A 14,645-nucleotide genomic window follows, 5' to 3' on the forward strand; every position below is an offset into this window, starting at 1 on the left:
CAGTTGCGAATATGTGCTACCATCACCTATGTAATGGAATGACAACAACATTAAAGTAAAATGTCTCCCATGTACCGGAATATACATAATGGATGTACGAGTACGGGATGTAGACAAATGATTTACGACGTATGGAAGTTTGGACCTGATCGTGAGTCGTGCCTGGATAGCTAAATGGTACGACGACATTTCGCAATCAGCGGGAAATCCGGAATCCAGTCCCGGGAGAGCACAAATATTTGTTGTGGCCATTCCATTACACAGCTAATAGTAGCCCACATTCGCAACTGCGAAAACATTTCATGGTCATATAGAGGTTACTCACTACCTCGAGCTTGTAACTTGTTGAATTCGTGGCAAATACATCAAAATGTTAATCAAATAATACAAACTGACCAGTTGTTATGTTTTAAGTGCGTTGTAGATAGATGTTCTCCTTTACCTTTTGAGCAATAGTCCGTATCATCCAAGGAAGTTGACATGTGTAATGGTAGTGACACAGCAAAATCAAAATAGTAATCCGTTGTAATTGCTACATATTGTATTAAAATCAAAAGCATTGTAAAATCACCATCACAGTAATACAGGAGACTGCCTTACAAGGCCAGATCACTTGGACAAATAACAAATAAATTTCTTTAAACGGAACAATGCCCATAAAACTTGAAATTTGAATATGACTAGGTAAATACACTCAAGTGAAGCTTTACTTACATAGTAAAAATGTCCATACAGTTCCCATCAGAACTCTCATTACTTCTAACCAGCTGAGGAACAGATTAAGGGTAAGAACACAGATCCTTTAAGGTTTGGCTAGCCAACTTTCCTAAACAAAACTATATACAAATGACTAAAACAATTGAGCAGGTGCCCCGGCCGGAGTGGCCGTGCGGTTCTAGGCGCTACAGTCTGGAACCGAGCGACCGCTACGGCCGCAGGTTCTTATCCTGCCTCGGGCATGGATGTGTGTGATGTCCTTAGGTTAATTAGGTTTAATTATTTCTAAGTTCTAAGCGACAGATGACCTCAGAAGTTAAGTCGCATAGTGTCCAGAGCCATTTGTGCCAGTTAAGCAGGTGCTTTGATTTTGGCCCTAACGATCTAAAAATTTATTTACATAGTTGATTAATCAACAATATTCTTAGAATGTTTACAACTAGAACACGCCCATATGACAATACTCCTAAAATGAGGTTGCTTCAATTTTGAGTGTGAATTAGCGGTAGACGCGAGCAGACCAAGGATTCAAATCAATACGAGAGATCCACGAGACAGGAAATGACACAGAAATGTTCTCAACTTTGCACTGCAGTTGAGCTTCAGTTGCTATAATTCTCTACCGGAAAGATGGAATCACGCAACAGTGACAACATAACCCAAGATGTAAAGGAGAGGACAGGGCCTGTAATATCTCTCTGCCCCGTGGTGCTCCGCTCCCAGTATGCTCGAGTCGTCCAGCTCAGAAGTGATTTAAGATAAAATGAAAATCGGGAGAAGCGGAAAGATGTTTTACATTCACTCCTCCCCGGTACCCATGCGGTTGCTTAGCCATTACTGAATGTAGCGTGCTAAAAATTTTTGATGGTATTACTCAGAGTTCCCTACTTTTATTTTTTCGTTACTCCTTTTGAGAACTGACACAGTACATTGATCCAAGTAAACTTATCAGAGAGACTGTAGGTATCTGTTTCTGGCGTAATCGATTTGATTATGTGAGCTGTATCGGTTTTTGTGAAGTAAGTGGGAGGCGTTATGTTTTCTCGCACCGAACAACAGACAGTGTTGAGTACCGCTTAACTTTGAGGCGGCGCCGAAGCCACACATCAGCCTTCGGAACAATCTCAACCGAAGCCCCTGCTGCAGGCAATTCTCTCAACCGTGGCGACTGAAGCCGTAGGACGGGCCGTGCTATAAACACTGTTAAGCCACCGCCAGCCTATACTGCTGCCGCTAGACGCCAGAGCTTAGAAAAGCATTTCGTAATATTAATTCTTATTCTGCTGTTATGATGGTCCATCTCCACAGTTGGGCGCTGTGCGAGTCTCACTCCGATGTGGAACTCCGGGGTACAGTTTCTGGTGCTGTCACTGGTTTCTCCTTGGGTGGAGCACTGGAATGGGATGCATACCGGCTCGTGAGGTCAAAATGAGGTACAATCTCGACAAATCTGGAAAAGAGCGAAGATCGGAGGGCGATGTGTGTATCCTATGAGCTGCCACACCACATACACAGAACGCCATTAGTAGGATATAGCACACTGTCGATCGGCTTCGTACGGTCATCAGGACTCGTAAGTGGTGGATGTAACTCCTACTATGGCCACAATTGAAATGAACACATTACGGTAATATGTACCAGCCAGAGGAAGATGTTTTGAAACAACACAGGGTAGGGATCCCTTTAACTTCGATCATTTGTAGGACGTCTCCACATATCTGTAATCATAGATCGAGAGGTCTGAAGTAGTGGGATGGAATACATTTACATCGTTGGCAAGGAGTAAGAAAACATGTTAACCGTTAAAGATTTCTAACGCTCTAGGCTAGCCGAATTGGCTGTGAAATTATTCAGAGAGAAAGACCAAGTGAGAAAACGACGTAATCGAAAGCCATGAGAGAAAATGTGAAATTTGGAAATTTTTATGTTGTTCTAAGATAAGAAGCCTATCAACCACAGTTTTGCAACGGTTTTGTTGCTTTCCAAAGCTTTCAACAGGTGCTACAGTCATTAATCTTTCCAAATGTGCTTTGTACTTGCTTCTTTGCACGTATGACATCGTTACACAGTGCTCGTTCGTATCCGTTCATACAGTCCTGCTGTTGTTAAAAAATGGTCGTGGAATCCGTAATTCTTGACAACGTCTCTTCCTCAACCTCAACAACTGTTCTGTACACAAGACTTTACACGTAACCTAGGAAATAAAGAGCCACAGAGGGGATTCCTACATTGACGCTGATAACTGAAATATGACCAAAGAAAGAGACACATACTTGGGATTTGCCGACCAGGAAAAAGCGTCCGACAGTATCAAACGGTACAAGATGTTCGAAATTCTGAGAAAAATAAGAGTAAACTATAGGAAACGACGGCATATGTACAGCATGTACAAGGACCAAGAGTAAACAATAAGAGAGGAAGACCACGAATGAGGGGCTCAGATTAAAAAGGGTATGAGACAGGAACGTAGTTTTTCGCCCCTATTGTTCAATCTATAGAACAAAGAAGCAATGACGAAAATGAAGAAAGGTTAAAGAGTGGAATTAAAACTCAACGTGAAAATATATTAATGATAAGATTCGCCGATGACTCTGCTGTACTCATAGAAAGGGAGGAAGTACTGCAGGATCTGCTTAATGCAATAAACAGTCTGATGATTACCGAATATGAACTGAGAGTAAATCGAAGTAACATGAACATAATGGCAAGTAGCAGAAATGACAAAGGCGAGAACCTTAACGTCATGATTGGCGATCACAAAGTAGACGAAGTTAAGGAATTCTGCTACCTAGGCAGCAAAATGACCCATGAACGACGGAGCAAGAAATTTCTGAGGATGTACGTTTGGAGCACAGCATTGTACGGTACTGAAACGGCCTTTGGGAAAAACGGAAAATAAGAGAATCAAAGCATTTCAGATGTGGTACTACATAGGAATGTTGAAAATTAGGTAGACTGATAAGGTAATCAATAAGGAGATTCTGTGGAGAATCGGCGAGGAAGGAAATACATAAAAACACTGACAAGAAGAAGGAACAGGATGACGTAACATTTTGTTAAGACATCACGGAATAACTTCCATAGTACCAGATGGAGCTGTAAAGTGTAGAAACTATAGAGGGAGACAGAGACTTGAACACATCGAGCAGATAACTGAAGAGGTAGGTTGCAAGAAGTTGTCACATGACAGGAATTTGTGACGAGCCGAATCAAACCTGCCAGAAGACATGATGAGACACTTCAGAACAGCAACGTAGCCACGAAACCCTACTGTTCGTATGTCAGGGTACATAAACAGCAGGTGTTGAGTAAGAACCGCAAACTGAACTCGAGCTCTGTCATGTTGGAAACTCAGATGTTCATTCATGGCAAACGGGATAACGCTTCCAAAAAATAATGTGTGCTTACGTGCAAGTATGGAGGGAGGAGGTTCCGGGCCTATTAACCAAACACTGGCTATGTTTTGGTACCCCGTCTCTAGTCTCGGGTCACTGAATGACTTATGAGTAGTCCTTGTGTCTCTTAATCATTCATGTTCTGGTAGATATGCAGTCATCCGAAAAACTACATATGCAGGGTAAAGAGTAGTGACACATCTCTCATTGTTCCAAAGCGAAATGAGGTCTAAGGCTAGAGTTATGGTTGCCATGTCTGATAGTGGTAAGGATGTATATAAGGCTGCCGTATTACATTGCACAAAACACTGCGTACGACGTATCTTTAACTTGAAAGTAATAATATATCGACTGATGGCTCCTCACCCTCGTCAACAAGTTCTGTTCCTTTTGAAGATAAAAGTGGTTTCAATTCGTTGCTCTTTTCCTTCATGGCATTATGCTACCACTTAGCTGCTTTACCTTAACAACTGTACCAAACTGGAAACATGATCTACCTCCGATGCCTCCTGCAAGGGTGTTTTTTTTTAATAAGATTCCCATTTGTTAATGTTCGTACGGAAGTACGTCTCCAATTTGTTTATACGCACGCAAAAAACATGTGTGCCAGTTGTGAAACTGGATAGAGAGCCATTTGGCATTAGTTCAGCAATTATTCACTTCAATGTGTGAAGAGTGAACACAGTCTTACGTTAGTCCTGTTACTACAGGGTACATGTCCCGCCGTCTACAATGTGTTGGCAGTTTTCAGCTGTAAACCTTATAATGAATCTCTACAAGCTGGTTCGTTTGACTACTCAACAGTGTTATCAAATGCGTATATAATACATTTATCGTGAAAGGAAGATTCAAGGGCTCTCGTCATTGACTGTCAGTGTTATTCTACAATAAATTTGGCTTTGTAATACTCGGGTCACCTTCTTCTTAACCATCAGCATTGATGGTTACATCACTGGGTCAGAGTCACTGAACATTCCTTCCCGCAAAGAAGTCAATCGCTTCCACAAAACATCCTGCACAATACCTCCAACATCTCAATATTTACCCACCATTACCAGGAGCCCTTATCACAACGTTCTCTACATCATTTGGAATAAGCATAACACCGCCATCGTCATTGCATAAACACTTTCATGTGCAATTTTACCTTAATAATCATATCATTTAAATGCAAACTGTTTCATTAAAATTAGCTGCTGAATATCGGGAATGTGACCACTGCTAGCAAACCCGATCATGGTTCAAATGGTTCAAATGGCTCTGAGCACTATGGGACTCAACTGCAGTGGTCATTAGTCCCATAGAACTTAGAACTACTTAAACCTAACTAACCTAAGGACATCACAAACATCCATGCCCGAGGCAGGATTCGAACCTGCGACCGTAGCAGTTGCACGGTTCCGGACTGCGCGCCTAGAACCGCGAGACCACCGCGGCCGGCAAACCCGATCATCTGCAGGGGGAGAAGGTAGGATATGTAAATAACTATCAAAGGAAAATATTAGTCTGCGACTGACAACAATGTACTCTCATGGTATGGACTCTTACTATGAAGCTGCTACATTCTTATCATCAGCAGACCCGTTCACCACATAAATTAGCAAGTTGTAAAATCCACAATGCGGACATCGATCTACCACGGTAATACTCCTGTGCTGTGTTTCAAACACATTAATTTTATTGTTGCATTGTCCAGCTACTATGACAACCCTTTTGTAACATTACATAATGCATGCCCTCACTTTAGTGCTTTCTGTTGGCGACACTAGACACATTTCTTTCCGTTCGTGTCTCCCTCATCTTATATTCTTCGAATGTCAGGCAACCGAATATCGCTTCTTTTCCTCGACGATGCTTACTTTTGGTGTCACCTCCATGTGCATCATTTATATTGAAATTATCTGTTTTGTAATCTATTTGAAACTTTGATTCCCTCAGGTGACCTTCCAGCGGCAATGCAGCGTAGTGGAGCCCCTGGACGGGCCGCCCAGTGGATGTTGCTGACGCTAGGGTGGTTCCTACCCCTGATAAACCTGCTGCCCGTGGCCACCACAGACTACTTCTCCTGGCTCTTTGGCAGCCTGCGACACACGAATGCTGCCCACAGCATGCCAGTTAGATAATAGCCACTGTGGGATTGTGAATATCGATCTGTGTATCCTTGATATCATGGAAACATCACTTTTATAACATACTCCCGATCAAAAGGAACTACAAGCTGTATGAGAATGAAACTGCGAAAATTTTATGCCTGAATTATAGATATCTAACAGAAATTAAAAGAATAATATATATATATTTGCTAATAGCAATGATATTTTTCTAGGAAACAACGACTGTGACTTTGTATCTTTGTCGCTATAACTCATCGGTTATTATGTGCACTATTATGTTTAGCAAACGAAACAGATGATGAATTTGTACCTGTGATACTAAATAAAGGAATATCAAATATTTTTGCCACTGGATAATCATCCAAGAGCGAAGTGTTAAGTGCCCCATCCTACTATATAGAACCGAAAAATGTACACTTATTCTTCATCAACCATTTGTTGTTGATCTTTTTGATGGTAAGAACATTTATGTGCACATCAAATCTACATTTCTACACCAAATGTGTCTTGGTAGTACATGTAGCACATGTCACATGCTGTAAACGAATCATAGTTTCCACTCATAGGTACAATTCACATATAGAAACGTTTGTGATCATAGGACTATTCGTAATTCGTTTATAGTGCTACTCAATCATATGTTTAGTATTATCTGACATTTTATTCTTTAACATGATTTAAGGAAACGATTCTTTTAGGAGACGAGATCTACATTTTATGGGAAGGTCATATATATATATTCACTGAACTTTTCCTCCTGATATGCAAAATGAGCTTTTGACACTTCAAAGAGAATTACAAGCTAGTTGTGAAGGTATGCTTAAAATTTCTAGGTAGCCACTTATGTGGTATAATGTGCATATACTTAACTCTATGCCATAACTTTGTTAAAGGCAGAGCCTATGTTACAATAATAAACAATATTCAGCGAGTCTGTTGTTTTGGTATACAACTAGTTCTGTTGTTGTTATTGTTCTTATTGTTGTGGTTCTCAGTCTGAAGACTGCTTCGATTCTCCTCTATGATACCTTATCCTGTACTAGCCCGAATAATGACTGCAATGTACATCCTTTTGAGCCTGCTTCATGTATTCATCTCTTGCTCTCACTCTACAAAGTTAGGAGCAGAAGCTAACTTTTTGATGTGTTTGGTGCTGTTCCCTATCATACACAGGAAATTGATTCAGATATTCCTGCACCAATTAGTAGCTTTAGGCACGTTAGAAGTTATCCTATCTATTTCTTTTTTCTTGAATACATTCGAAAAAATATTTAGCGTCACTTACGTGTTGCATCTTTCAAAACAAAGCAAGTAGAATTTAGTAGTGAAAACAGAAATTTAAAAGAAACTCACCGCTCTGCAGCCTCTCTAAGTGGCGACATATCAAGTTTTCCAGGAAACTGTCTCTCAACTAGTGTAAGTTTCGAACAGCGAGAATATCAACCATAAATGTAGCTACTGTGAAGTGTTCGTTAACACTGATAGTCACCGGGGGTTTAATATTTCAAAGTTATTCTAAACTAAAACTATAAAGTAACTAGTTCCCAGGAAACTGCTTCCAAAACCTCTTAGATGCATCTACAAAGTTCTACAACTCCATTTCATTGAAAAGTAACTCACTAGCGTACAGTAATGAAGAGCTTATATACAAAACCATGAGTGTACCTGCAGAACTGATGAACACTAATTCAGAGCTAAACAAAAGCTGTCAGCAGTTTACTATGTTAATATTAATACAGTACAGCATTCCTGTGAGGCCTTCTCAGTAGAAAGGTCGTCTTTATTTCTTAATAGATTGAAAAGATTGTCCCGAAATTTTAATGGCAAAGAGAGATTGTCTCAGCTAGGAATTATTCCAATTGCGGCTAGAATTCAGAAGGATGAAACTTTCCTTTTAGGAAGTGGCCACCAAATTTCCGTCTCACGAGGGAAGAATAGAATTTCAACTCCATGGATCTTGCAAAGGTGGTACACTGAAGTGTCAAGGATGAGTTTAAAGCTAGAAACTAATAATACTTTATAAAAGTTTGCTTGTAGTATTATAAATATTTTCTGTGTGTAATTATTCTAGTATCATGTCAGTTTGATTTATTAACAGTTGTGACTTCAGTTTCTAGTCATTTAAAATTTTAATGAATCAAAATATTCAGTGCTTCGGCTATCTGAAGGGTCACCACACTCCACTGTCTGTGGATATGGGAGAGAGCAGAACAGCGGAGCAGGTAAGAGGCCGAGCGGGAAAAAGACATAGCATACTCTGCATCTGCTCACGTTTTCCTGGTCCTCACACGAACAAGATGTTGGAATTATATACAAATAAAAGTTATAAAACTTTTTAAAAAGTTTAAAGTGTTTTGTAGAAGAGCAGTCATTTTATGCTGGAGGACACAGATAAGAACAAAACTGTTTTATTCACAGCAAAAACATATTAAATTGGATTGTAATTAACCTCGAGAAACCCATTTACTTATATGAATTAGGAGGAGGCGAACAAAGAGGAAACGATCTGTCATTTCTGGTTTGCAATAGAAATTACCTGCTGGCGAAGACCTACATAGCTTCTTCTAGACGTGACATTGGTGAAAAAAGTCTGAAGTATATTACGCAGGATAGGTTAGAACAGTTTTATACCATAATGTCTGAGATGCACCTGCCGATATCAATCACGTCAGATGAATATGTACGATGTCACCAGTTCCGTGGTCTGCCCAATCATTTGAACCAGTTCAATTGGTATACTTTCAGTGAGGAACCTTTAACGAATTGATTTAGGTAACAGGTTTCCTCATGACAGAGAAGCTTGATCATATCGTGGAGGCATCTAAAACGATTTAACAACATTAGACAATATATGAAATAAGGACACATTTAATAGTCTGAAATGTTCATCCGTATTTTGAAGCAAGATGAGGACATTTGGACTCTGAGACTGTATGAGGTACAAATCTTATGAACAGATCTTGTGAACTTATTATTGGAAACGTATGAATACAAATGTACTACAATCTGATAAAACTATTTAAGATATTTTCAAATGAATTACTTTTCAGTTACGGAAGGAAGACACATCCAGATACATACAATTCCTTTTGTTGTATCCTGGTCACATACAATTAGTCACATGGAAACCCTAAATTACTTCTAAAATATTTTTATGATATTGAACAGAAAATTATGAAAGAATTATCAAAGTTAAGAACGTACTGAAAATGGCAGACATATATTTTCTAGACGATAAATGATGTATTATTATTATTATAGACAGCTCTAAAAATGAAAGTAAAATTAAAGTAGTGAGGATATTACATGTCCAATAATATTTAACGATCAGATTTAATCGCGTATTTGAAATACAAGTACTTGTCCATCTGTTTATCTCTCGATTTACCTGTTTATTGAGGACAATGAATGATCAGTATAGCTCACTCTTCTTCTAGAAACGACTACCGATCGCTGCATGAAGTCATTCATGTTCTCAATCCTTAACATTGAAAATGTAGTAAAAGGTTCTACATATCTCTTATACGTGGCACAAATTGCGCCTGGAACAGATCGGAATATAGGTACATTAATGTCGAATTTTGGTGTCTTCTTACATAGATTCCACATGACGGTCTACTTTCACTTATACAAAGTCTATTGTTAATTATTTTGTTTCAGTGATGTGTTCCAGTGGCGCCTGCTTGTCCCCCATTGTATCCCAATTTCTGCCAAAATCTACGCCCTGTACTGTATGTAAACTTACAATGTGTCTGATGTCACATTGCAAGAACAAATTCCATAAACAGTTTTGTGTACATTAAGTTACATAGATGTACGTTACTTAGTTTGGAAAAATGCTTATCTCATAACTAACTACATTAACAGATGAAGGTTTACTTTCTTTCAAAGACATCTCCTTCTATATTTTAATTCTGTATGACTTTCGTTATAAAAACATGTAACACATTCATTGAATCATTCGTAATTCAAATAGGTCATTGCTGTGTAAGATGATAATCTTCTTAATTTCCTTTGAAGGTGTATACTTTATGAGCTCATTATTATTTCTTTTTCGCACAAATGTTGAATACATATGTACCAAGTGTACTGTTTATTTCTCTGAATGTATGTTTGTAGCTGAGTTGGAATTTTCGCATTATTTCATACATTACGAAACGTACGAGTTGATTAGGCCATACGAATCAACAACGGGATTTTCTCATTTATCATTAATGCACTTTTCCTTGCAGGAAAATTTTGTTCGTATTAGTATTTTCTCTCATGCGTCTCCACATTTTGATAAGCAGGAATTTAAGGTTCCCGAGGTCTTTTGAACCTGAGTATCTATGCATAGGATTTGTATAAATTCAGCAACTAATCTCTTATTGCAGACTATAGCTTACACCTACAAACATAGTAGTTAAAATAAAATAAATCAATAATAAAAATTAATTGTGCACAAAGAATCGCAAAAATTACTATTTTTTGATATAGACTGACATATGTTCATTGAGTTCATACTAACAGATGGTTCAGTTTACCGTTTATCAGGCACATAAGTGTGATATGCAGAGCATCAATGAAGCTGTAGATGTAGGTGCTGAAATTGGAACTTCAGAAGCTGTAACAAGCTAAAAATGTCGACAGACTAATTTAGAAACAACCAACCGATATTTTCCATAATAGAAAATTTGTAACGATAAAGTTGCAGGCCCTTTTTGCCAATGGCCCTACCTGAAGCGCCCACGTTTTTATTTGTCACTGTCACAGTTTACCAATGCAGATACGTACACAGTTTACCAATGCAGATATGTAGTCGGAGTTTTATGCAAGTTGTCTTCAGCTGTAACATCGTTTCCAGGTGTTGAGCATCACTTACTACTTTTTTTAACGATCCCATTTACTATTTAAATCTGTTTCAAGATGGCTTGGTGTTTTTACGAGTGATTCTTTGCTTGAGGGGGATGAGTATTTGGCAGAAGAAGGCGACGTATGTATACAAATATTTATTTATGATTTAATAACTGGTGAACAAATATTTAGGGTGAATGAGACCTTTGTGGATCAATAAAAACTCATTTCGAATATGGTCTAGGATGTATCGATTACTTTTAGAAGCAACTAGCTTTTTGAAGTATATATTTGTTTTTTGCTCTTAGAGGGACAGATCCCATTACTTTTATTAAGTACACACGTTCCATGAATGAATAATTTATTCATTCATTTTTAGCATTTCAGTTAATATCGTTCACGTACAGAAAGAATGCAAGGAATTAATCAGCTGAATATTACAGCACAAGCAAAACATATAATTACATTTTTCATGGAATACTTTCACAGTCCACCACAGATTTCACAAATTACTGCTATATCAGATAATTTCCTTCATAAGGCAAAGCAACTAAGTATATGGTATTACCTGTTATATTTGATACGTGTAGACGTTAAGTATATGGTGACTAACTATGACTAACAAGACTAAAAAAAAGAAAATTTCGTTAGTACGAGCTCTGCAAGTGTAGAGTATCCTCTCTTCTACTAAAAACGTGATTCAGAATAAAGAATACCCTTAATACTTTTGTCTGTACATTCCCTGTAAGCAGAGTGTTATCAAGATTACAAGGTAATGCCACTAAGACATCTTTTGGACCCCGTTTCAATGGAGACACCAGAAGTGTGGCTCCAAATATACCAGCACAAACTTCGTCTGAAAAAAAAGTCATTTAAACGGTTTGCCGATGTCTGATAACGTACCTAATGTTTGTTGCCAGACAGTAGAAGGTGAATCAAGGGTAGACAATTGGCAACGCTATTAAACTTTGGTGTCAACGACACTATTAATTACAGTAACACGTAGAAGATTGTCTACAGATATTGTAGCTGCCCCAGTATGAGTATAACGTCAGGTATAATTAATTGAATATTCTGGTCTTTGAAGTGTAGAGATAACAGAGTGTATTTTTCAATTATTATTGTCACCTCAAACCAGTAAATAATATGAATTGGTTTTAATCTAACATTAATTTCGCTTCAGTATGTCAGACTATTTTCAGCAAGCGCTTGTCTACAAATTTGGAAAGATGCATGTTTAGTTGTGGTGAGAGATAATATTTAATGGGAGTACGCAGTTCCACATAATCGTTCAAGCTGGAAAAATTGCTGCTAACATCTGCTGACACTGAGAAAAGCTTACGTAGCCATGTTAGCAGCATTTTAGTTTTTGCTTGACATATTGCATATTCATTAGTTAATTGGCCGTAATTATTGTGCTCCCTGGTGTCATTTATGTTGAATGGAGACGTAAAGTCTGTGCTGAAAAGATATGGAGAAAATTTGAAGTCATATTTCTAAACACATAATAAGAAAATGTGCGACATATACACTGATCTGAAGACAGATCACTTTCTTTTTAAATGCGCTCTACAAATATAAATAATACGTTACTCATGAGAAGCATGACAGTCTTTCCAACATATTAATCGTGGAAAATATACAGGAACAGAACCCAACATCACATCTATCATGAAATACTTAACTTGACCTTCGTTTCATAATCTGTTTCAAAATGGCTTGGTGTTTACGAGTTATTCTTTGCTTGAGGGGGATGAGTATGTGGCAGAAGAAGGCGACTTATGTATACAAATATTTATTTATGATTTAATAACTGGTGAACAAATATTTAGGGTGAAAGAGACCTTTTGAAATATCTTAATGAAACCAGGAACTACTTAGAAAGAACTGCTGCAGCATATCACAAAATGTAACAAAGAAATACGCCATGAGAGTAACAAATATGACACTTTCATTCAATAAATAATTGCATGGAAATAACATAATGGTCTCCTAGACATTACAAAAGGCAGTGATTAATCCCCATGGAGGGGAATGAATGCTCTACAACGTGCTCCCATGCTGGCAACAAGTATGGTAAGTTCTTGTGTTAGGGCATTTCATTCCTTCTTCAGCATAGTTGTAAACTGCTGCATACTCGTTTGCGCTTCTGCGGATGCTGCAGTACGTCTCTACAACGCATCCCACTTGTTCTTGATGGGGTTAAGTCGGAGTAATGGGCAGGTCAGCCCATTCGCCAAACATTTTCACATTCCAAGATCTCTTCCATCCACAATGTGCAGTGGAGTCATGCTTTGGAATTCTCAAAATGAAGTGACGCACAAATATTGAAAAGATGCACTTGGGGAAAGAGTAAAGTGTTATAATAATGTAGACCAGTGAGTGCAAGTGGTTTGGCAGTTAGTACGGAGCCCAGTTTATAGCTCTTAATTGGCTTAATTACCTGCCACTTCCATGGTCGACCCCATCCTGTCCTCTCCCGCATTTCAGACAGTTAAAAAAATATGGGACAGTCTATCGTATCACAATGTGGTGGGTTATGCAGTCACTTATCCACACAACTCGAGCGAGGTGGCGCAGTGGTTAGACACTGGACTCGCATTCTGGAGGACGACGGTTCAATCCCACGTCCGGCCATCCTGATTTAGGTTTTCCGTGATTTCCCTAAATCACTCCAGGCAAATGCCGGGATGGTTCCTCTGAAAGGGCACGACCGACTTCCTTCCCCATCCTTCCCTAATCCGATGAGACCGATGACCACGCTGTCTGGTCTCCTTCCCCAAACCAACCAACCAACCACACAACTCTTTCGTGGTATTATTAGCCATCCATCAACCATTCGTACTATGTATGCCATAAGTTCATATCAGGTAATTCCCTAAAGATTTATAGTTAAAAATTGTTTCCATTCAAAATCTTGCCTGGAAATTTATCTGCTGCATTATATGAAAGCGTCATTGTTCCTCTCCTTCGTTAATTATCACTTCCATGTACTAAATGGGGACTTATGTGTAAAGGCATTTCAGACTCGAAGTAAAGAAGGTTACATGGACAAGAGTCTACAAACTGAACCACGTGCAAAGCTATACATTGGTCTTTAGCAGATATATGTCACTCTCATAAAATCTAGCAACCATGAACGTTGTGCTCACTCCCATCGCCCTCCCCTCAAGCAACAGAAGAATGCTTCAACTGCTGGCAAGGATTCGGAAAATTGGGCGTATATGTACTATGAGCCATCCCTATTTCGAATCAAAAATTACGGAATGCGGCAGATTGAAAGAACGTAGTGTTATGAGAAACCGGTATGCGACAAGACCCAAAAGTACCCAAAATAACCTGCAAACCCTTTACAGACTGGGTGATAATGTTTGGAGTGGGAAACAACCGGCAGAAGCGCGTGAACACATCAACACAAATTATGACAAACCGGTTGCCCTCACTGGAATGTGGGAGAGGTCCCATGTAATGAACAGCTATCGACAACTAACTTTTCCACTCATTGGCAACATCGGACGACAAAAAGCATTGTCTCGTCTTCGAGGTTGGTTTACTGATGTCACAGGTTTTACAACCTAACACCATC

The 14,645-nt window shown here is 38.8% G+C and overlaps 1 protein-coding gene across 1 annotated transcript in view; it reads left to right on the plus strand.

Moving 5' to 3' along the window:
• LOC126236878 (zwei Ig domain protein zig-8-like) overlaps window positions 1–6,624 on the plus strand; it is a 216,570-nt gene extending 209,946 nt beyond the window's left edge. Inside the window, exon 6 of the mRNA XM_049946506.1 lies at window positions 6,051–6,624. Within this exon, the coding sequence (XP_049802463.1) occupies window positions 6,051–6,235 (185 nt within the window). The 3' untranslated portion in view covers window positions 6,236–6,624. The remainder of the gene's footprint in view (window positions 1–6,050) is intronic.
• Window positions 6,625–14,645: the final 8,021 nt, after the last annotated feature.

The sequence above is a fragment of the Schistocerca nitens genome, chromosome 1, assembly GCF_023898315.1.
Source record: "Schistocerca nitens isolate TAMUIC-IGC-003100 chromosome 1, iqSchNite1.1, whole genome shotgun sequence".
NCBI classification, from domain to species: Eukaryota; Metazoa; Arthropoda; class Insecta; order Orthoptera; family Acrididae; genus Schistocerca; species Schistocerca nitens.